General features: G+C 41.7%; 1 protein-coding gene across 1 annotated transcript in view; it reads left to right on the top strand.

Annotated features, from left to right (window-relative positions):
* The window catches only part of LOC109902209 (2-oxoisovalerate dehydrogenase subunit beta, mitochondrial), a 76,988-nt gene that overhangs the window by 6,269 nt on the left and 46,833 nt on the right, over nt 1-23,886 (top strand). Inside the window, exons 2-8 of the mRNA XM_020498372.2 lie at nt 2,528-2,605; nt 2,729-2,797; nt 5,275-5,408; nt 9,001-9,156; nt 10,214-10,322; nt 18,883-18,980; nt 20,414-20,524. Of these exons, the coding sequence (XP_020353961.1) occupies nt 2,528-2,605; nt 2,729-2,797; nt 5,275-5,408; nt 9,001-9,156; nt 10,214-10,322; nt 18,883-18,980; nt 20,414-20,524 (755 nt within the window). The remainder of the gene's footprint in view (nt 1-2,527; nt 2,606-2,728; nt 2,798-5,274; nt 5,409-9,000; nt 9,157-10,213; nt 10,323-18,882; nt 18,981-20,413; nt 20,525-23,886) is intronic.

Raw genomic sequence — 23,886 nt, 5'->3', positions numbered from 1 at the left:
CTTGGAAGCTTCTAATTTACATAATTTGAGTCATTTGCAGGTGTACCTGTGGATGTATTTCAAGGCCTACCTTCAAACGCAGTTCCTCTTTGCCTGACATCATGGGAAAATCAAAAGATATCAGGCAAGAGATCAGAAAAAAAGTCTGGTTCATCCTTGAGAGCAATTTCCAAACGCCTGAAGGTACCACGTTCATCTGTACAAACAATAGTACGCAAGTATAAACACCATGGGACCACACAGCTGTCTTCCCTCTCAAGAAGGAGATGTGTTCGATCTCCTAGAGATTACGGGAAACGGGTACAAAAGTATCTCTATCCACAATAAAACGAGTCCTGTGTCGACATAACCTGAAAGGCCGCTCAGCAAGGAAGAAGCCACTGCTCTAAAACCGCCATAAAAAAGCCAGACTACAATTTGCAACTGCACATGGGGACAAAGATTGTACTTCTTGGAGAAATGTCCTCTGGTCTGATGAAACAAAAATAGAACTGTTTGGCCATAATGACCATTGTTATGTTTGGAGGAAAAAGGGGGACGCTGGCAAGCTGAATAACACCATCCCAACCGTGAAGCACGGGGGTGGCAGCATCATGTTGTGGGGTTGCTTTGCTACTGTAGGGACTGGTGCACTTCACAAAATAGATGGCATCATGAGGAGGGAAATTATGTGAATATATTGAAGCAACATCTCAAGACATCAGTCAGAAGTTAAATCTTGGTCGCAAATGGGTCTTCCAAATGGACAATGACCCCAAGCATACTTCCAAAGTTGTGGCAAAATGGCTTAAGGACAACAAAGTCAAGGTATTGGAGTGGCCATCACAAAGCCCTGACCTCAATCCTATAGAAAATATGTGGGCAGAACTGAAAAAGCGTGTGCGAGCAAGGAGGCCTACAAACCTGACTCAGTTACACCAGCTCTGTCAGGAGGAATGGGCCAAAATTCACCCAACTTATTGTGGGAAGCTTGTGGAAGGCTACCCGAAACGTTTGACCCAAGTTAAGCAATTTAAAGGCAATGCTACCAAATACTAATTGTGTGTATGTAAACTTCTGACCAACTGGGAATGTGATGAAAGGAATAAAAGCTGAAATATATAATTCTCTCTTATTCTGCCATTTCACATTCTTAAAATAAGGTGGTGATCCTAAGACGGGGACTTTTTACTAGGATTCAATGTCAGGAATTGTGAAAAACTGTGTTTAAATGTATTTGGCTAAGATGTATGTAAATTTTGACTTCAAATGTATCTAACAGTACAGCTCCCACAATCTTCCTATTGTACATTTCTTTCAAACAAACCAATCTTCAGTCATTCGTCAGTGCAGCACATGTTGAGTGCCTTTCTCTATAAGCATGCTGAAAGTCTGTTGTTAAATGGAATTGTATTTGGACAAACACAATGTTTTCCACCAGTTTGCTGAGAGTTGGTAGCAAGCTGATAGGGCTGCTGTTAACCAGAAAAGGCCACTTTAACACTCTTGGGTTGCGGAATGACTTTGGCTTCCCTCCAGGCCTGAGGACAAAGACTTTCCTCTTGGGTTCGATTTAAAGATATGACACAGGAGTGGCCGTAGAGTGTGCTACCATCCTCTGCATATTTCCATCAAAGTTGTCAATGCCAGGATTTTCATTATTGATCAATAACAATATTGTCTCCACCTCTCCCACACTAACTTTACTCAAATTCAGACTTACATTACTTTTCTTTCAATATTTCTTTTTATGTATGAGTATGATGGCTCACTGTTCGTTGTTGGCATTTCCTGCCTAAGTTTGCTCACTTTGACAATTAAGTAATCATTAAAATAACTGGCAAAATTGGTTTCAGAAACTGCCAGAAACCTGTTTTAACACAGCGTTTTGATTCTGTCTGTTCTCTTCTAGCATTCTTTGCTGGCAAAGTACCAGAATGTTGTCAGTTCTCCAAATTAATTTAAAATAACCAATCTGAATGCTGAAGTGCGACATGGTTACTCGCATATGTGCCAAATATTTTGCTGTGCATCCTGATGTAAAAATGTAGGGAGTGCCAGTACGGCTAGAATAGATTTTTCATTGTTCTCCTAAATACCTTTTTGTGTGCCTACATTTTTCAACTTAGGCACTCATGTGTTCCTTGTAAAAAGGTCAGAGTAGAATCTTGAAATGCGTCTGAGAAGATGAATATATAAACCTTTGGTAAAATTGGAAATTATAGTTGGAACTTGGTACACATACAATGAATGCGATATTTGCCATTTTGAAACTGATTATATAAATATAGAATTTTAATACTAACCTAATTTGAAATCTGAATGCAATATTCATTCAGTTTCAAATTAAATACAAGTTCAATTTATGAATGAAACGATTCCATCTGTACATTACAAATTCTCTCTCTCATATATGTGTGTGTGTGGTATGTATGTATGTATGTATGTATGTATGTGTGGTATGTATGTATATTTAAAAAAATATGGAATTCAAATCCTTTCTGTTTGCACTTTAATCGTTCAATACAATTCTCCCAACTTCTTCTAGGCCCCACTACAAAGATGAACTTATTTCAGTCTGTGACCAGTGCCTTGGACAACACTCTCGCCAGCGACCCCACCGCAGGTAATTAAACTGGTCTGGGTAGTCATTTCATGTATTCATCAATATCTTGGAAGACATGCAATTTAGAAATATTAGGTTTATGTATTACTGTGTCAATCAATATGAGCTTTATCTGTGCTTCAGTCATCTTTGGGGAGGATGTCGCCTTTGGTGGAGTATTTCGTTGCACCGTGGGTCTCCGAGACAAATATGGTAAGAGGCTGAATCCTTTCCCCTTACCATTTTAGACAAATAAATCAGTATGTTTGTGCTGATTAATTTTAATTACATTGTGATGCCACCAGATGGCAGCCGAGGATCATTTTCATGCCCTTGTTGGTCACAACTCCTAGTGTGTGTGTGCATACACCTATTGGTCAAAACTCAAATTGTGTGTTACTTTGCATGTGTGTGTGATAGTCCTGACATAGCTGTGCTTGCTTACAATTGTTGATGGCAAGGAGACGCATTTCTACAGAAACTCTTTTTTTCATATAGTAGTAATCATTTTTGTCAGCTATGCCCATGCATATTGTTAGGCTATTCATTGCACAGTTGTATTCCTTCTCTTATTATCCTAATATGAAATGATGGATTGACTTGTGCGGGTGTACTGCTGCTACAAATGTGCGGGTTTTGAAATGGCCATTATAACTTTTTTTGTGCTGCCTCTTCATAATGTAGAATTCTTTACCCTCAACTCCATAATGTGGAAACCAGTCGTGATTCACCTCTGGCTAGGTGGAAATGTATGATTAGGTTTTGGAAAAGCCAATGCACGTCTCCCTCTGCTGTCTTTTGTTGTCATTGACGTCAGATGTGTTGACCTTCTGCTAGGGATCATTATTTTTAATCTCGTCTGAGGTAGATGGCGGAGAGGGATTTTTTATTTTTATTATCCCCCTCTCTCTACCATTATACTACATGCAGGTTTATGGGAAGTATCCTGATCTCTATTTTGTGTGGCTGACTGACTCATTCACCCCAGTGATGCATTACTCCTCCACTGAGTAGCGTGCGCACAGGAAGTGTCTCCTGCGCCGTTCACCTGGAAACGACTAGCCACTTCGACCTCGGTCTTTCTATTTCTCCTAAATGAAAATGAGTATCATGAATGACTAGCTAATAGATGCCTCAAACATGTGCAAGTGCGGTGCATATTCATCAAATGTGAGCTCCAAAAGTGTTTGGACAGTGACACAATACTTGTGTAACCAAGTATTGGGACAAATTCACTTATGTGTATTGAAGTCGTCAAAGGTTTAGTATTTGATCCCATATTCCTAGCACGTAATGTTTAAATCAGGCCTGTGACTCTACAAACTTGTCGGATGCATTTGCTGTATGTTTTGGTCGTGTTTCAGATTAGTTTGTGCCCAAATGAAATGAATGGTAAGTAATGTATTGTGTCATTTTGGAGTCACTTTTATTGTAAATAAGAATAGAATGTTTATGAACACTTCCACATTGAGTGAAAAAAAAACTCCCCTCTTTTCGTAATGGTCAGAGGTTAGCGTGTCTTGAGGGTATGATATTTGTGCGTCTAACATTGTCACTCATCATTATTCACGATTCATTCAGGACTATCCGTAATCATGGTAGCATCCACATTCATGTAGAAGTGACTCCAAAATGACACGATACATCATCTGTAACACAACCAAAAACAAACAGAAAATGCATCCATCAAGTTTGTAGAGTCACGCTGTGATGTACTCATTGCATGCTTGGAATATAGGATCAAATGCTAAACTTTTGACTACTTTAATACACAAGTGAACTTGTGGTCCCCTAAAATAGGGAGACTGTAAAAAGCACTGTCATTTCTAAACGGTTCACCCGATATGGATGAAGATACCGTCTGCACTTTAACACCATAGTCATTATCATTTCAAATACAATGTTCTGGATTACAGAGCCAAAACGACGACAAAGCATTCTCACTGTCCCCAACACATTTGGAGCTCACTGTGTCACTCATTGACCACCAGATTTATTTGTTGTATACTCTGGCTGTGTTTTACAAGTACACAGGATTCTGATTTGACTGACAGGTTGGCCTAATTCTTCATTTCTGAGGGCTTGTAGGGCTCTAATGGTGTCCGGTTTTTGGTGAGAAGTGGGCACTTGCGGTAAGGACAGAAAAGAGGTTTGGCGGGACCAATGAAAGAAAATACTTGCTTCTTGGCAATTAAACAAAGCAAGGGAACCAAAATAACATTCCTCACAAAATGTAGAGCCCCAGTCCTGCGGCTCCCGGTCAAGATTATAGAGTGCAGGATGGAAAAATATAGTTTTTGTTTATTATTCAGACTAGGGATTTTTAGTGCATCACAGCCTAATTTGCTCCAGTTGAGGTGGTGTCATCTCTCTCTCTGAATGTCACTTATTTTAAGTCCGGATGCTATTTTAAGGAGACACTGCAATGAATTAACACACTTATGAAGCAAGTGTTGGGTAGGGGAGTGACTGACAAACCTTGTCATCCATCATTGTCCTATTACACTGTATTTTGCTTGGATTTCATCCCTAATTGAAAAGGAATGAGGGGATGTTTTGGAAGTGATTAGTCAACAATGCACAGCATTAACTCTTTCCTTTTGGTTGATATGGGTGTGCTGTTATTTGTCGTCATCAGCCCCCTTGGTAGATAACTGAGTAACCCTCTCCCCTCCTCTTTCTCTCTCCAGGTAAAGACCGTGTCTTCAACACTCCTCTGTGTGAGCAAGGCATTGTGGGATTTGGAATCGGTGCGGCTGTTGCCGGTGCCACGGCCATCGCTGAGATCCAGTTTGCCGACTACATTTACCCTGCCTTCGACCAGGTGAGCCAGTCTGACTGCGCGCTGTGCATGAAGTGTAATTTCTCAGTCACTTGTTTGCCTGTTTGCTTACGGCGATGGTTTTATTTGTTATTGTCATAGCCCAGCCTCTTGTGTGACGGGAACAGATTTGATCAGGGACTACTGGGATCCCATTTCCCACTTCTGCTTCACTCATGCATATGTTTTCACCCACCAACAAACACCTGCCTCATCTGCATCCATGTCAATCTTGTGTAATTAGTGTAAATATAATATTATCCCTAGTGAGTTCTCTGCTCATAAGTGATTTGGCTTCCACACAATCAAGTTGTAATCAAACGATGTCAAAAAAGCAAAACATTATAATTGAGGTGCAATTTGGCCAGATGCCAACCACTATCTGCTGACGCATTTCCACTCTAAATAGCACAGCTGGTGTTTGAAAGACAGGAAATTGACACCGGAAATCTGCCCGAACTATGCCTCCCTCACTGTAAAAATTTGCTCAAAGATAACACTAGGGTAGTGAGTCTACCTCAGAAGATAGCAATGGGGCTTTAATGCACTGACCTGGAAATCGTGCGCGGGTTCACTATCCGGCCTTGTCTGTTATGCTGGCACTCGTTTCCAGGCAGCATATCCGCATCCCAAAGACCAATGAGTTTCCCTCCCTTGTCAAGGCAACCGAAAAACCGCTGAATGTTGTTAATGTTGAGATATTTCAGACTGCTGCCATATTGCTACTGAGTAAAATGGCATACACATAGCGCCAGGCGCATTGAATCACTCACACACACACACTACTCTCTCTGTACTCTCAATTAAAACGAGGGAATCCAACATGGCCCCCAGAGATGCATAAAATCAAGAAAGAATTGTCTACCTGAATATTAGATGAAGTAGAGCCTTGGATACCACCAGTGGAAGGGTCAGGTTCTGTCAACTGTGAATACATAGGGGGGGGAAATGGTTCTGAAATCAGGTTCTTTGGGACTTGGAGTTATTCACCTGTTTTATATGATAGTCAGAATGTATTGACAAGAATGAAGTATGCTTGAATATATTAACCACAGACTTAAAAGACCCCTCAGAAGCTGTGGTCTTCAATAGTTTTTTTGTGGTGGGAAAGGTAAATTGTAGCGTGGTAATATTCCATATAAGTATTTACTGTGCATTCTGAAAGTTTTCAGACCCCTTCACTTTTTGTACATTTTGTTACGTTACAGCCTTATTATAAAATTGATCAACTATTTGTTTTCCCTCATCAATCTACACACGCTACCCCATAATGACAAAGCCAAAAGGGGTTTAGAACTTTTTGAAAATGTATATTTAAAAAAAAGCATACCTTATTTACAAGTATTCAGACCCTTTTGCTGTGAGACTCAAAATTGTGCTCAAATGCACCCTGTTTTCATTGATCATCCTTGAGATATTTTATCAACTTGATTGGAGGCCACCTGTGTTAAATTCAATTGATTGGACATGATTTGGAAAGGCACACACCCGTCTATATAAGGTCCCACAGTTTACAGTATATGTCAGAGCAATAACCAAGCCATGAGGTCGAAGGAATTGTCCGTAGAGCTCCGAGCTTTCTGGGAAAGGGTACCAAAAACGTTCTGCAGCATTGAAGGTCCCTAAGAACACAGTGGCCTCCATCATTCTTAAATGGAAGAAGTATGGAACCACCAAGACTCTTCCTAGAGCTGGCCACCCGGCCAAACTATGAACTAATCAGACCTACTCAGGGCATGGGCCTGGGTAGCTCACAAATAAAAAAATGTCTCTACAACCTTATTCCATGGGCAGGATACAGGAGAAGAGCGAGAACAGACCTTCCCAGGACTACCTGACATGATGACTCCTTGCTGTCCCCAGTCCACCTGGCCATGCTGCTGCTCCAGTTTCAACTGTTCTGCCTTATTATTATTTGACCATGCTGGTCATTTATGAACATTTGAACATCTTGGCCATGTTCTGTTATAATCTCCACCTGGCACAGCCAGAAGAGGACTGGCCACCCCACATAGCCTGGTTCCTCTCTAGGTTTCTTCCTAGGTTTTGGCCTTTCTAGGGAGTTTTTCCTAGCCACCGTGCTTCTACACCTGCATTGCTTGCTGTTTGGGGTTTTAGGCTGGGTTTCTGTACAGCACTTTGAGATATCAGCTGATGTACGAAGGGCTATATAAATAAATTTGATTTATCCCATTTATACCAGATACATTCAAAATTCAGTTATTGCCCAATCCACAGACTAAACCAAAGGTAGTAAAACTAACCAGCCAAAATCCTCTAGGAAGCGGGTCACTTCTATGGGTGAGGACCTGAGGGGGTGGGCTGTGTCATGACGTTGCCCTCTGAGTACAGCGAGCACCATCCCCCGCTCTCTGCTTCTACAACCAAACTGCTGTGGGCAGAGTGAGGTCGTAAATTCCTAAGGAAAACCTTGCCTCATGGACACAGTTAGAGAGTAGTTTTTCATGGAGACAAAGGAAATCCTTCCACCTCACAGAACTTGAGGTACGAACAAATTTCATGTTCCAGAGAAAGTGTAAAAGATCAGCGAAGAAACCAGCTACGAACTGGTCCGTTTGGCACAACTTGGGAAGCTCAAGAGTGACGGTGTGGCCACATTACCATAACGCTGTTTATATAATAGCCTCAGATATGAGGTTTACATCTAATTGTTGTATAAGATGAATGAGTGAGTATGATACGGTTTGTATAATTGTGTAATATGATTGGACTGTTTTAATGAAGAAAAATACAATTCCCTTTTGATTTGAACTAAATCAGAGGCCCGCCCCTGAGCCCAGTTTGGATCAGACATCCTGGGACAGCCCTTTTCTGCCATTCCGAATAAAACCCAACTTTGAGAAATTATCACGGGACCAAGCTTACCTCAATTACGAGATGGCTAAAGGTTGTAGAATCTTTTAACCATACCACGTGGTTAAACTCTTAGACTATCGATACCGACAGAATAAGAACAAGTCTTTGATACTAATTACTAGTCTGCAGCTAGGAATTCGGTATCATTGAACGTGAAGAACGACAACCGCCGACACATCCAATCTATAACTAATGTCACTTGGAACTATCCCCTCTAACCAAGACAGAGGGAGAGAGGCGGCCAATTCTACAAAAGAAAGACTTTTCACCAGCGATCAAGACGACACACTGAGCGTAAATATATATATTGATTGCAATTTTTCCCGAATTAGTGGGCATTCATGTGTAAAGGAATAGCATTTTAATTGTTATAATAATTAACTCTGTAGTGACTTCTTGGTAAAACCCCCACTCCCCTTTTGTCAAACAAGCCGCCATGCCGGGTCAGCCCACTAGGGCACATTCTATAATTTCATGTAACCATATTTACTGTTTGTTTATGCATTTCTGTGAATTACTTAGTTTGTAATAAATAAATGATTTAAGACAATTGATGTATGGATGACTCATAGTGAAGACTGGGTTCGTGCAGATCGTGTGAGGTCCAAGTCTTTCTGTTATGGGGGACTGAGGTATTGTTATGAATGTCTAGCTGTGACTGACCAACTTGATGAGTGGTGATGTTATTATTTATGTATCTCTGTCTGTCTGCCCTCAGATTGTAAATGAAGCAGCAAAGTACCGCTATCGCTCCGGCAACCTATTTGACTGCGGGAACCTCACCATCCGGGCGCCGTGGGGCTGCGTGGGCCACGGCTCGCTCTACCATTCCCAGAGTCCAGAGGCCTTCTTCGCCCACTGCCCAGGCATCAAGGTTAGACAGTCATCCCTATTTCCTTCCATCCCATCCTCCACTCACTCACTTCTCCACCTCACATGTACTTTTAAAGCACCTTATAACCTATTTACTTCTGCACTGCTTGCCCCTTCCTTAATGAGCCTGTCTTTATGGTCTAAGGCACACACATCTTTCTCTTTGTATCAGTTAGCCAATCTCTCTCCACTTCACTGCACTTATTACATATATTTTGGTGTAGTCGATCTCCGTGTATGTACCTTGCTAAAACACCTACTGGACTGTTTGGATTGTTGATTTGATGAGGGTAGAAAAATATCTACCTCAAATTGCTGTTGACCTATTCATGCACCAACTCCCTTCATTTCCAAACCCTGCTGGCTGCTGCATTGTGCTTTACATCCATAGAAATGAAAGGGAAATTAAGCACACAGACTCTCAAATAAATACCTGACTCACTGTACGCCGTGTGCTGTCACCTGGGGTTCAACCGGCTGATCTGTGAGCGTGTGTGATTTAAGCTGGCATTTAAGGCACATACGCTCGGAGGAAAACGAGTGCGTGCTAAAAATGTCAAATGTGATTCACCCCCCCCCCCCCCCCCCCCCCCCACACACACCATCATGAAAGGAATAAAAGTCTAAAGTTCTCCTACGCAGCCAAGCACCACAGCACCAGTTAGCACTTTACAGCCATAGTCAATTCAGTAAACATCCTCTGTTGTCTTTTTCAAAGGTCAAGGTAATAAACACTGCAAGGGGTGAGAGAAGGCTCAAATGTCTTGCTCAGATATAGATGAAGCCGGCTTCTGCTTTCCACCCAATTGCATATCGTTTGGATCTGGGTTGTTTGTGTGCGTATCAGTTGAATAGTATGGTCTGTTCTGGTACAGATACACCCTGTTTGCACTACTAAGTCAAGGCTGTACTGTTGTCCTGGGTACACTGCCTTAATAGTTGCTGTAACCGTGCTGAAAAAGGACAACGTTATAAGAAAATGTCCGAGCCAATACAGTTCAGGTTGGCACGATATATAGTGTGGAAAAGGTAATATTGTACTATGTATATCACTCCAGGTTGTAATACCCAGAGGTCCGGTCCAGTGTAAGGGACTGCTGCTGTCGTGCATCGCAGATCAGAACCCCTGCATATTCTTCGAGCCCAAGATTCTCTACAGAGCAGCGGGTGAGTGAAAGAGCCCATCTGACCCAGGTGATGTGTGTTTGTAGGAGAGGTGTGTTTACAACAAGTTTCCTCAAGCATTCTCAATGACCTTCTGTCAGCCTTTTTGTCTCCTTGGTGACAGATGGCTTGTTATTGTTGTGCCAGAACAGAACAGCAAACAAACTATGTCCTGGCTGCTTGGCTCTGGACTGAGTGTGAGTGAGTTCAACAGATTCAATCGCAAGTGTGAACCAGCTGGTCCAAATGGGCCGTAAAGTGCTGACAGCCTCTGTCCTGTCCTCTGGCTGGCTGTCCACTCTAGCTCTGGCAGGACTGGCAGCATGCTGGCTCGGGCGCCTGCCTCAGGCCTACTTCGTTTGTTTTGGCTTTTAGAGCAGGGATCGACGGCCTTCACGACAGAATTACCTCTTATTATCCCTTTCAACAAAGCCTATAATTTCCACACACAGCTTTGGGTGATAAGAGTCTATTCAATTAAGTTGTGAGATTGTTTTGATTAAGGCATTAGAAAGTTGTCATGCCCAGAACATTATTTTTCTTCTCAGGTATTAAAACCACTCAATCCAAAACGAGCCTTATGTCCGTTTTTCCCTCTTGTCTCTTCTGGGATTGTGTTCAAATCAAATTTTATTGGTCACATACACGTGATTAGAAGATGTTATTGCGAGTGTAGTGAAATTCTTGTGCTTCTAGCTCCGACAGTGCAGTAATATCTAACAACATACAGTTGAAGTCGGAAGTTTACATACACTTAGGTTGGAGTCAAACCTCTTGAGGATAGGGCTGAATACTGCCCCCTTTGGAGGAAGTGCGCGCCCATAGTAAACAGAATTTTTTTAAATCCAAAATTGCTAATATATGCATATAATAATAATTATTGAATAGAAAACACTCAAGTTTCTAAAACCATTTAAATTATGTCTGTATGTAAAGCAGAACTCTCAGGGCAGCCATTCTCCCAAACACTCTCTTGGCAACAGAAAAGTTGGGACAACTTTGACGTCATCGCCCCCACCCTTCCCAACCAGCTACGGATCCAGGAACAGTTTCTATGTGTTCAGCGCGATGTCTGCTTTCAAATGAGGCGTTCATTGTGAGAATCTTGCGCGCCCTCGTCCTTTGGTGGGCTAAAACGTTCGGGTCACGCAAAAATACATGCACTCTATTGCGCGCGTCTGAATTGGAGCTCTCTCTTTTTCCATGAAACACCAATTGATGTCGGTTTGTCTGTTCGCGCTGATCATTGTTTTACACGTTTAAAGGATCCTAAAGCTTGATTCTGCACTTAGTTTGACCAGTTTAGTCGACATATAATATGTAATTTTGAAGTTTTGATGCGCAAGAGTGCGGGACCAGAAGTCATTTTGGGTGCATTTCAGCTGAAGCTGTTAGCATATGCTAATACAGAGACGCACAACTTGAAACCAAACGATGTATTGGGTAAGTATAACTCCTTCCACGTCTTCTGATCGAAGAACATCAAAGGTAAGGGAATATTTATGTTGTTAATTTTGGGTTTCTGTGCTCTCCAAACGTAGAGGAGACATACTGCTAATATCTGAGCGCCGCCTCATATTATAGCCTAGTGAACGAATTCTGTAACGTTAAAAATAAATGTAACACAGCGGTTGTATTAAGAAGAAGTGTATCTTTGTAACTATATGTAGAACATGTATATTTAGTCATGTGTATTGCTTGTTATCTGACGTTATCTGTCGGAGCTATCATCATTTCTCCGGACATTTGAGTAGCATTTTTTGAAAATGTCGTCATTGTAAACAGAGATTTATGGATATAAATGGCATATTATTGAAAAAAACATAAATGTACTGTGTAACATGTCCTATTACTGTCATCTGATTAATATTTTCAAAAGGTTAGTGATTTTTTTTTTTTTTTAATCCTGCTTTTATAATTTTATATTTTCTGGGACAAAATGGCTGCCTCTTGTCTTTGTTTCGGTGGTGGTCTAATATAAATATGTGGTGTGTTTTCGCCGTAAAACATTTTAGAAATCTGACTTGCTGGGTAGATGAACAAGGTGTTTATCTTTCATTTGAGCTATTGGACTTGTTAATGTGTGGAGGTTAAATATTTCTAAGAATATTCTTTGCGTTTTGCGTTATGGTAATGAGCTTGAGCCTGTAGTCACGATCCCGGATCCGGGATGGGTAGTATCAAGAGGTTTTGTTTTTCAACCCCTCATACATTTCTTGTTAACCTCTCTAGGGTATGTGGGACGCTAGCATCCTTCCCATCTGGCCAACATCCAGTGAGGTTGCAGAGCGGCAAATTCAATTACAGAAATGCTCATTATAAAACTTCAGAAAACAAAACATATTTTACCTGGGTTTAAAGATAAACTTCTTGTTAAACCAACCACAGTGTCATATTTATAAAATGCTTTTTGGCGAAAGCATACCTAGCCCAGAACATAGCCCAGTTGACAAATTATTACAAATAGTAACCAGCCAAGCAGGAGCGTTACAAAACTCAGAAATAGAGAGAAAATTAATCCCTTACCTTTGATAATCTTCATATGGTGGCAATCAGAAGACATTCATTTACTCAAATGTTCCTTTTGTTCGATTAAGTCTATATCCAAAAACGCGCAAACAAAACTGAGGTTTTCTTCAGTAATCCACAGGCTCAAACTCAGACAAAAAAATCCAAATTGTATCCGTAAAGTTAATATAAACATCGGTTGACATGTTCTATTCAATCTTCAGGTTGTTTTTTAGCCTAAATGATCTGTGGGTTTTTTTTCTCAGGTTTTCGCCTGCTAAATCAGTTCTGTTATACTCAGACACTATTTTAACAGTTTTGGAAACTTTAGAGTGTTTTCTATCCAAATCTACCAGTTATATGCATATCATATCTTCTGGGCCCGAGTAGCAGGCCGTTTAATTTGGGCATGCTTTTCATCCAAAATTCCGAATGCTGCCCTCTACCCTAGAGGTTAAACTATAGTTTTGGCAAGTCCGTTAGGACATCTACTTTGTGCATGATGACACATAATTATTCCAACAATTGTTTACAGACAGATTTTTTCACTTATAATTCACTGTATCACAATTCCAGTGGGTCAGATGTTTGCATACACGAAGTTGACTGTGCCTTTAAACAGCTTGGAAAATTCCAGAAAATTATGTCATGGCTTTCGAATCTTCTGATAGGCTTAGTGACATAATTCGAGTCAATTGGAGGTGTACCTTTGGATGTATTTCAAGGCCTACCTTGACATCATGAGAAACAAAAGAAATCAGCCAAAAATTGTAGACCTCAAGTCTGGTTCATCCTTGGGAGCAATTTCCGAATGCCTGAAGGTACCACGGTCATCTGTACAAGCAATAGTACGCAAGTATAAACACCATGGGACCACGCAGCCGTCATACCGTTCAGGAAGGAGACACATTCTCTCTCCTAGAGATGAACGTACTTTGGTGCGAAAAGTGCAAATCAATCCCAGAACAACAGCAAAGGACCTTTTTGAAGATGCTGGAGGAAACGGGTACAAAAGTATCTATATCCACAGTAAAACGAGTCCTGTACCGACATAACCTGAAAGGCACCTCAGCAAGGAAGAAGCCACTTCTCCAAAACCGACATAAAAAAGCAAGACTACGGTTTGCACATGGGGTCAAAGATCATACTTTTTATGTGTATGCCAAGGAACTTGAAGAATTCCAACTTCTCTGCTGCGGTCCTGTTGATGTAGACAGGGGGGCGCACCCTCTGCTGTTTCCAGAAGTAGTCCACGATCATCTCCTTTGTTTTGTTGACATTGAGTGAGAGGTTGTTTCCCAGATACCACACTCCCAGAGCCCTCACCACCTCCCTGCAGGCTGTCTCGTCATAGCTGGTAATCAAGCCTACTACTGTTGTGTCGTCTGATAACTTGATGATTGAGTTGGAGGCGTGCTGGCCATGCAGTCATGGGTGACGAGGTATTTCAGGAGGGGGCTGAGCATGCGCCCTTGTGGGACCCCAGTGTTGAGGATCAGCGGAGTGGAGGTGATGTTTCCTACTTTCGCCACCTGGGGGTGGTCCATCAGGATGTCCAGGACCCAGTTGCACAGGGTGGGGATCAGACCCAGGGCCTCGAGCTTAATGATTAGCTTGGAGGGTAATATTGTAGTAATAATGCTATTTTCAATCTATGTAATTGATGAAAAAACAAACAACTGTCAAATTCCCGAAGCTGTTAGGTCAATATGTAGATTATTTATGACATGCATGCCACACACAGCCTAGCGGAATAATCTGTCTGGTAGTAAGAGCATGCAGTGCTCAACTGGTAGTTGTGTGGAGCAGCTCACAGAATTATTATGGCAAGACAGCCTGTGTGACTGACACTTACATTTTTATTTAATTTTACCTTTTTATGTAACTAGGCAAGTCAGTTAAGAACAAATTCTTATTTTCAATGACGGCCTAGGAACAGTGGGTTAACTGCCTTGGTCAGGGGCAGAACGAGAGATTTTTACCTTGTCAGCTCCGGCAATTGTGCTCCATCATGGTAAGCGCCATACACCCACATAAACAAACCGGTTCCACGATGAAGCTCCACCATAAATTAATATTAGAAAAGATTTCCCAGATTTTTCTCTGCCCAGGTTTTCAACAATATTATCTTTCGCCATGATTCGTCCAGTTTTAGCATGTGATTTGGCGCCATAGCCCAATGGTGGTTTTAGCTGAGTTATGTTTATGTTTTAATTGCGGGGGGGGGGGGGCAATAGGGAGCAATACCATCGTATATCATTTACATAGTCACGATAGGACAAAGGTTGACATCGGCCAGCAACGCACAATAGGCAGCAGTTATACGACTAACTATGAGGAACAACATACAGATGTCACAACTCACTTGGTGCACTCACACCATCCCACAAGTCCACAGAGATATGGAGGAGTCCAGTTGTTGGGCAGGGCTGAGGTGTAGGAGCTTGCTCCCCTTTCTGCAATTGCTTGGAGACTGTGTAGTGTGAGACCTGGAGAGTCAGAAGGGTGTTTGGCCCCCTAGCAACTGCCATAGCTACTTCCTTGGCAACCAATAAGAGCCAGGTCACACAGGTCCGAGAGAGTTTGAGAGGTCAGTTTATGGTACCCATATACTTTCAGGCACCACTCCTGGTTGGATGGAGAGTGGAGTGTGCAACTTGAAAGGGTTGTGAGGTGCTAGTAAGAGGCACTGTCAGGGAATTCGTGACACTGCAACATTCTGCTAAATGTGGAAAGCTATGCTGTCATCAGTGTGCAGTTTATAATGTAGTAATTAACTTAGCGTGAGTGTATGCTTCCAAATGGCAGAATATAGGATATGTGGCAGTGTTGACTCTATTTTTTTCAAAAAGAAATTGTGCGCACCTTTTTGTGCCATTTCTATGCATGTCTGAAGTGTATTATTGCCTAAACTGCAGGTGTCTCCATTTACATTCAACCCTGGGTTGATTTTTTTTTTCCTTGAGCGGATGTACGGAGAGACGGAACATACTTATAAATAATGTATACACTGCCTATTGACCGCAAGAATCCCAAACAGATATAGTATTTGACAAAAACAATCATTTCAAACCTTGATTACATTGCGATATGATCACATATGCCTCTCTATTTATGGGTGGGTATAGTAGTAAACTTCCTAAATTAAAATAACTTTTAGCTGATTTTTCCTGGTGATTTTTATTTTTTTTATAAAATCACCCGCTGGCCCGAATTTGCCCTGCAGGCAGCCTTTTGGGATAACCCAGCTCTAGTCTGACAGTAATATAGTGAGGTGAACTGTTAGTCACAGTAATATAGTTTAACAATCAAGTTGAATTCTACCTCTTTAGGGCCTGCAAGGATATGTTTCAGTTTTGCAATGTTCTTGGCACAGAAAAGCAGTTGCCACATGTATTTTTTCACTCCTTATCTTTTATTTAGGATGTCAAATTGTGTTTGATGCTTCTCAGGAATTCAAGAGCAGCCTTTTTTTTCCTACTGCAGAGTAAAAGTCATATGAGCCATGACACTTACTGTCTCAGTCTCTCAAAATGTGAATGGAATAGCACCTCAGTTTTATATATCCCTCATCAAAACCCGGTTTGTTGTTTCATTTTCAGATGGACTAAACCCAGTTACTTGGAAGTACAGTGGGATATGCAGGTCCAAATTGTGTACAGTGTCTATGACTTAATGAAACCACGTCAGAGGGAGAGATTTGGTGCGTCTCTTTGAGAAGTAACTCTTGTCTGACTGAAATAGTTCCATGGCATACCACCTAATGGATATTTCTCTCCTTTCCTTTTCTGAAAATATCTCCTAGCTATGTTTCCCCAGAGCGAAATGACCCCATTTTGTTCCTTTCCCCCCCGAACTTGGTGTCAACAATCCCTCGTCTGTTTCCCACAGGGCTCTCAGAACTGGTAGCAGTTAGGGAATTACTTTAATTTCCGAAAAGCGCAGAAAGCACTACCTCGTGCCGGCTCCTAATCCCTCTGAGCGACGCTTGTTTAGATGATGTCATGTAAATGTTTTACATTTACAAACAGTCATTTTCTTTTCTTACCAAGCCAGAGGGGATGGAACCACAAGCGCTGGCTTCATCAGGACCGTTGTTAAATGTAGGCTAGTTAGTGACAGAGATTCCCAATATTAAGAGAATATTTTTTTATGAAGACTGTTATACATCACCATTGTCACGTGAGCTTATGATCTCACAGCTGGATGTTGAGTGGACTTCCTTTAAGTGAGTTGGGGACTGAAAAAAGGCAATCACCGCCTGACATTGGTCTTCTTGAGTAAGATCGGTCACTACTACTATAAAATGACTGCTGTGTCACGGTCTGAAACGGGGAAGCTATGTACACCAGAGGAGGTTGATGAAATTCCACTATATAAAGATCCCTGAATCCAGTCAACAGTAGTTCACTGTTTTGTTCATTGGTGGCAGGGGTGGGATTTTATTTGATGCCTGTTGTGGCTTTCTGTGTAAGGTTAACTTAGTAGTTTACTGTATGCTTATGTATTAGAAGTATCTCAAGATGTTCCGAGAGAGAAATAATTTGAAATTTCCATCATTGGAGTTGGTATTTTGAAAGAGTGCATTTTCTTTTTCCAATTCCACATCTTTCTAAATAACCCTGAGGATTAGATGACTTGCTCTGAGAGATACTGATTAACCAAAATAAGCAGCCTCTCATCCCTGACATCACTTAAATTTGGAAGCCATTTAATTGTAAATAAATGTCCCATGTGGCCTATAGGTGAATCTATGATTCATTTGAACCATGTACCAGCACACACACTGACTTCATGATTGCGTTGGGAAAAGGCTTGCCAGAGGTAGCTCTTTTGACTCGTTTGAAATTGAAGTCGGCAGCCTGTTTCTTAACCTCTAGAGGGGGAATGGGTGGAAGTCATCCCGACTGTTCCAGGAAGAGTACAGTCGGAAACCGTAATGTCTCCCTCGAGTATCAATAGTACGCCCAGTGGCTGTTGCAGTTCATGTGTTACCTTGCAAGATACTTTTTATTTTTAAAGAGCACCAGTCTCCCCACTGAACACCCACACACACCTTCTGAAGGTCTTATCTTGCTTGTCAGGGTCAAAGCTGTGTATGATGAGCGCCAATGACCTGTGTAATGTTGTTACCAAATAACTACATAATAGGCTGTTGGTGCCTCAGGTTTTTTTTTTTTTGCCACCAAGTGTTTAGGAACTCCAAGATGACTACAAATAGGGTGCCAAAGGGTCGGATGCATGAATATAATGCCCCTTGTGTGTGGAACACATTTTGAACTATATCCTGTCCCGCAAATGTTTTGTTGTCCACATTGATCAGGGTGACTGGCCTATAGTTGTTCACTAGATATTGTTAGCGCATAGATTTATTTTCTTATTAATAATAATATGCCATTCAGCAGACGTTGTTATCCAAAGCGACTTAGTCATGCGTGCATAAATGTTAGGTATTTGTGGTCCCGGGAATCGAACCCACTACCCCTGGTGTTGCAAGCGTCATGCTCTACAAACATAGCAGCAGAGGAACATAGAGAGGCGCGCACACAAGGCTCCTTGTGATTGATGAGGTCTGGGAAAGGCATCTCAAATGGGCCAGAGACTTTGTTCCTAACTGGAAGCACAGATTGTAGGCTTTCATTTGTGAGTGTGCCGGTTATTTCCCTTCTTGTCATCCACTCCATCATTGAGCTCTACGGGTGGTTATGGACCTTCGTTTGACAGAGCAACCACAGTTGGCCATAACAGAGTGATTCATGTGTGTTCGGATTTTGACCCCCAATTATATTCCTAGCGTGTGTAGTACTGTAGTTGTGTATGTGCACCAGGTCATGCTGGCCGTACTGATAAGATACTTGGGCTCTTTCTAAAAAAAAATATATATATATATATATTCTCCTTCACTGCACTGATCTGCAAGATTAGCTTCCATCATAGGGTTTCACCTGTCAACTAATTTACAATCAGTGCGGATGAAGGGGAGGAGATGAGAGTACAGGTTTTGAAACAATTGAGACAGAGGTCGTGTTTTGTTTTTTCTTTGTTTGTTTTGCAGTGGAGCAGGTCCCTACAGAGGCCTACACCATCCCACTTTCGCAGGCCGAGGTAATACAGGAAGGAAGTGACGTCACTCTGGTCGCGTGGGGAACACAGGTGAGACGTGGAAGAATGAGCCATGTGTTGATTCTACTTACTCGAGCCATGTGTTGATTCTACTTACTCGAGCCATAGAGGAGATGGAGCTATATATCTATTTAGGACTGTGCATGAGTCATGACCTTAGCCAGAAGTCATTGTTTATGGTATGGAGGCGGGCAGAGTAGGGACATCCGCATTACATCTTGGGTCTTTGACATTTTTAAGCCGACATGGACGAGCCATGGATTACCTCCTAGCTCCATCACAAGCCCACGCCTCTCAACAGGGGCTTTCTCACCAGGGGTTGGTGGTTTATCGTGTCTACACTGACGTCTCCGTTGGACCGATGCTGCTCCACAGTGTTAACAGTCCACGTCTACACAAGGCCTTCCATTGTCTTCAACTCCTGTCCCCCTGATTTATTTTCCTCAGGAGAGGATTATGGTCTCTATAGCGCTCTTGGTGTCGTTGCCCCTTACAAAGATTACGCTAGCCACTTAATGGGCTTAACCCACCCAGAGAAGGAGACTAATGTAGGTACAGCTGAAGAGCAGAGGGGGTCTAAGCCTGAGGGCCTGGAATAACTGGGAAATCAACTCCTTCAAAGCCGTCATTTTGCAAAGATGACAAATCCACCCAAGTAGTGGAAATCGGGGCTTTTTAAAATGCCACCCCATTACTCCGGTAATCCATCAGCCCTCCATGGACGAGTGAAAAGAAAACAACTCCCAGCAAGTGGAGCGGTAGGAACCGCGCCTGGATCCTGCCATGAAGGCCTGCTAATGAGCGTAACAGAGGGGTTCATTTTGCCAGTCCTGGAAATCCCTACTGTTATATTGTGAAGTTTCAGAGGACCGTTGGCATTTTATTGCGCACTTTAAACCTGCTCATATATTGACAGAAGTACTCGGGCTATATCATTGCTTCAGCAATATGCAGTATATTAGTAGTCATCTCTAGCAAGGTTGACTAACACCAGAATAGAATATTTATCTTTTTAATATGCCTATTGTAGACTTGTGTCTATATGGGCTAGAAGCCTGTAGATTGCTGTGTTCTTTTCTTTTATCAATTGCCTGTCTGATTTATGACTCATGACTATCACTCAAGACCCAAACTTTAATAGATTTTATTCATTACCCTCACACACATTTCATAGACTAACTCAAAGCCCTGATGCACAGTTTAGGGATAACGATGGAGCCAGTATGTCCTGCTGTTGGATTGCCGGCGATTCACAGGCACAGCAGTCTAATCTGCCAATAAACATGGAGTCTATCCAAGCAACTTTCTCCGTTAGTCCAAACTGACTTGAAAGTTAATAAGGGGTGCTGTGCAGTGGTTTTCTGCTGACTCTAAAAGGGGTTATTGATGGTATTATGTGTTCTGAAATCCATTCTGGATTAGAATGGAATACATGGCCTTGATCGCTGACTCCTGCCTTGCAGATCCATGTGCTGATGGAAGTGGCCAACATGGCTCAGGAGAAGCTGGGTGTGTCCTGCGAACTCATAGATCTACAGACCATCTTGCCTTGGGACACTGAGACTGTTTGCAAGGTAAGACGCATGATAGGCTATATAAATTTACACACACACACACACACACACACACACACACACACACACACACACACACACACTCAGGGCTGGGTAGGTTACTTTCTAAATGTAATACTTTAGTTACTTGTCCAAAATTATTAGCAGTAACTTAACTTTTGGATTACCCAAACTCAGTAACGTAATCTGATTACTTTCAGTTACTTTTAGATTGCTTTCCCCTTAAGACATTAGACATGACTCCCTCAAACATCAAAATACAATTGTATTTGTCACATGCTTTGTAAACAACCTTTGTAGACTAACTGTGAAATGCTTACTTACAGGCCCTTCCCAACAATGCAGAGAAAAATATAGAAACAATTATAGCACAAGGAATAAATGCACAATGAGTAATAATAACTTATATAAACTTATAAACAGGGTAACAGAACCGAGTAGATGTGCAGGGGTTCCAAGGAAAATATGTACATATAGGTAGGGGTAAAGTGTCTAGGCAGCAGGATAATTAATAAACGCTGGTAGCAGCAGCATATGTAACGAGTCAAAAGAGTTAGTGCGGAAGATGGTCAATTAGGGTCCGTGCAGCTATTTGGTTTACTAGTGCTTAGTATTATGGCTTGGGGTAGAAGTTGTTTAGGGTCCTGTTGGTTCCAGACTTGGTTCATCGGTGCCACTTGCCATGCGGTAGCAGAGAGAAAAGTCTGTCTTGAGCGGCTGGAGTCTTTGAAAATGTATAGGGCCTTCTTGGTATAGAGGTCCTGGATGGCAGGGAGCCTGGCCCCAGTGATGTACTGGGTCATACGCACTACCCTCTGTAGCGCCTTGCGGTCGGATGCCAAACAGTTGCCATACCAAGCGGTAATGAAGCCATGCTCTCAGTGGTGCAGCTGTACAAGGTTTTGCGGATCTGAGATCCCATGCCAAATCTTTTCAACTTTTTTATTCCATAGGCTGGGATCCGCACAATGCAGCTGAGGCATTTTTCACAGGCTGTCCACTGGCCTCAAATTATTGATATGCAGCTTAAACTTCTTCAATTCAACCATTTGAGTTCTACATATCCAATTGTGAACAGCCATCCACAATTGCCACAATAAGTAAGGCGCAAATGGCTAAATGAGAGGGCAGCAGTGTGATTTACATGAATGCGCTATGTAGATATCAATAATATGTAGCCCGTAGGCTACATCACTGCTGTTGTCCTTGCCCTTGGCGTTTTTATTTTGTTTGGATAATCTTTGGATGCCGACAGCGGTTGCACTATTGGAAGACATGGCTTGGACAGTAGGCTACAAAATCCTATTCCTGCTCTTTTCCCGCGATCCCTCAAACACATTTGGTGTGTCATCATAGTGGTCTCTGGTCAGACTTCCTCAGGCGGAACAAAAAACATGGCTGAGGATTATTTCTGTCTAATAAAACTCTTGTTGATTGGCTTGGCCTGGCTCCCCAGTGGGTGGGCCTATCCCCTCCCAGGCACAACAATGGCTGCACCCCTGCCCAGTCATGTGAAAGCCATAGATTAGGGCCTAATTCATTTATTTCAATTGACTGATTTCCATATTTGAACTGTAACTCTGTAAAATCTTGGAAATTGTTGCATGTTGCGTTTCTATATTTTTGTTCAGTATAGTTGATGATCCCTGCAGTAGACTGTGTAATTTAGCACTTCAATTTCCCTTCAATGTGGCACAGAAACCATGTTATTTTTCTCTATAGTGCAGTTTCTGCCGTTCCTGATTGATTGAATTCCAACTTTATTCTCCCACAGCTGGTATGATTTCATTAGGGCTGTATTTCTACTTTGCCGCACGATTAAAGTAACCGTAGCACTCACTCGTGTTATTATGTAATGGAGGAGAGAAACTGTTTTGTTAGCCTTTCAAAGTATTCTAATGATGTCTTGAGTTTAAAGTTATGGTCCATTCAAGCCTAGAGGAATGGGGGGAAAGGAGGTAAGCGAGGCCTGTATATTTTGTCCACATACAGTGCCTTCAGAACGTATTTACACCCCTTGACCTTTTCCATATTTTGGTGTTCCAGTCTTTTTTTTTTTTTTTGTCAATGGCCTACACACAATAGCCCATAATGTTAAAGTAGAATTAAGTTAATAAAAAGAAATGAACAAATGAATAAAACAATGAAAGCTGAAATGTATTCAGCCCATTTGTTATGGCAAGCCTAAATCATTTCAGGATTAAAGATTTGCTAACAAGTCCCTTGATAAGTTGCATGGACATTAAAAAAAATGAATGACTACCTCATCTCTGTACCCCACACATACAATTATCTGTAAGGTCCCTCAGTCGAGCAGTGAATTTCAAGCACAGATTCAACCACAGACTAGGGAGGTTTTCCAATGCCTTGCAAAGAAGGGCACCTGTTGGTAGATGGGTAAAAAAAGAAGCAGACATTGAATATCCCTTTGAGCAGGGTGAAGTTATTAATTACACTTTGGGCATATTAATACACCCAGTCACTACAAATGTACAGGCCTCCTTCCTTACTCAGTTGCCTGAGAGGAAGGAAACCATTCAGGGATTTCACAATAAGGCCAATGATGACTTTAAAACAGTTATGGAGTTTAATGGCTGTGATAGGAGAAAAATTAAGATGACTCAACAACATTGTAGTTACTCCACAATACTAACCTAATTGGCAGAGGGAAAAGAATGCCTGTACAGAATACAAATATTCCAGAACATACATCCTGTTTGCAACAAGGCACTTAAGTAATACTGCAAAAAAATGTTGCAATGCAATTCACTTTTAGTCGTGTATACAAAGTGTTATGTTTGGGGTAAATCCAATATAACAAATTACTGAGTACCACTCCATATTTTCAAGTACAGTGGTGGCTGCATCATGTAATGGATATGCCTGTAATCGTTAAGGACTGGGGAGTTTTTTTCAGGAGAAAAAATGTACGGAATAGAGCTGAGCACTGGCAAAATCCTAGAGGGGGAAAAAATCTATGGCAAGACCTGAAAATGTATCTCTAACAATGATCAACAACCAATAATGGGCAAATGTTGCACAATCCAGGTGTGAAAAGCTCTTAGTCTTACCTAGAAAGACTTACAGCTATAATCACTGCCAAAGGTGCTTAGACAAAGTATTGACTCAGGCGTGTGAATACTTATGTAAATGAGATTTCTGTATTTCATCTTTAATACCTTTGCAAAAATGTCTGAAAACAACATGTTTTCACTGTCGTTATGGGGCATTGTGTGCAGATGGGTGAGGGGCGGAAATAAATAATAATATCTATAGGTAGAGATATCTAACACAACAAAATGTGGATTAAGTCAAGCAGTATGAATACTTTCTGAAGCCACCGTATTTTGTCACCTCCCGAG

Source organism: Oncorhynchus kisutch, linkage group LG13 (genome assembly GCF_002021735.2).
Source record: "Oncorhynchus kisutch isolate 150728-3 linkage group LG13, Okis_V2, whole genome shotgun sequence".
Classification (NCBI taxonomy): domain Eukaryota; kingdom Metazoa; phylum Chordata; class Actinopteri; order Salmoniformes; family Salmonidae; genus Oncorhynchus; species Oncorhynchus kisutch.
This window is presented reverse-complemented; position numbering and strand designations above follow the sequence as displayed.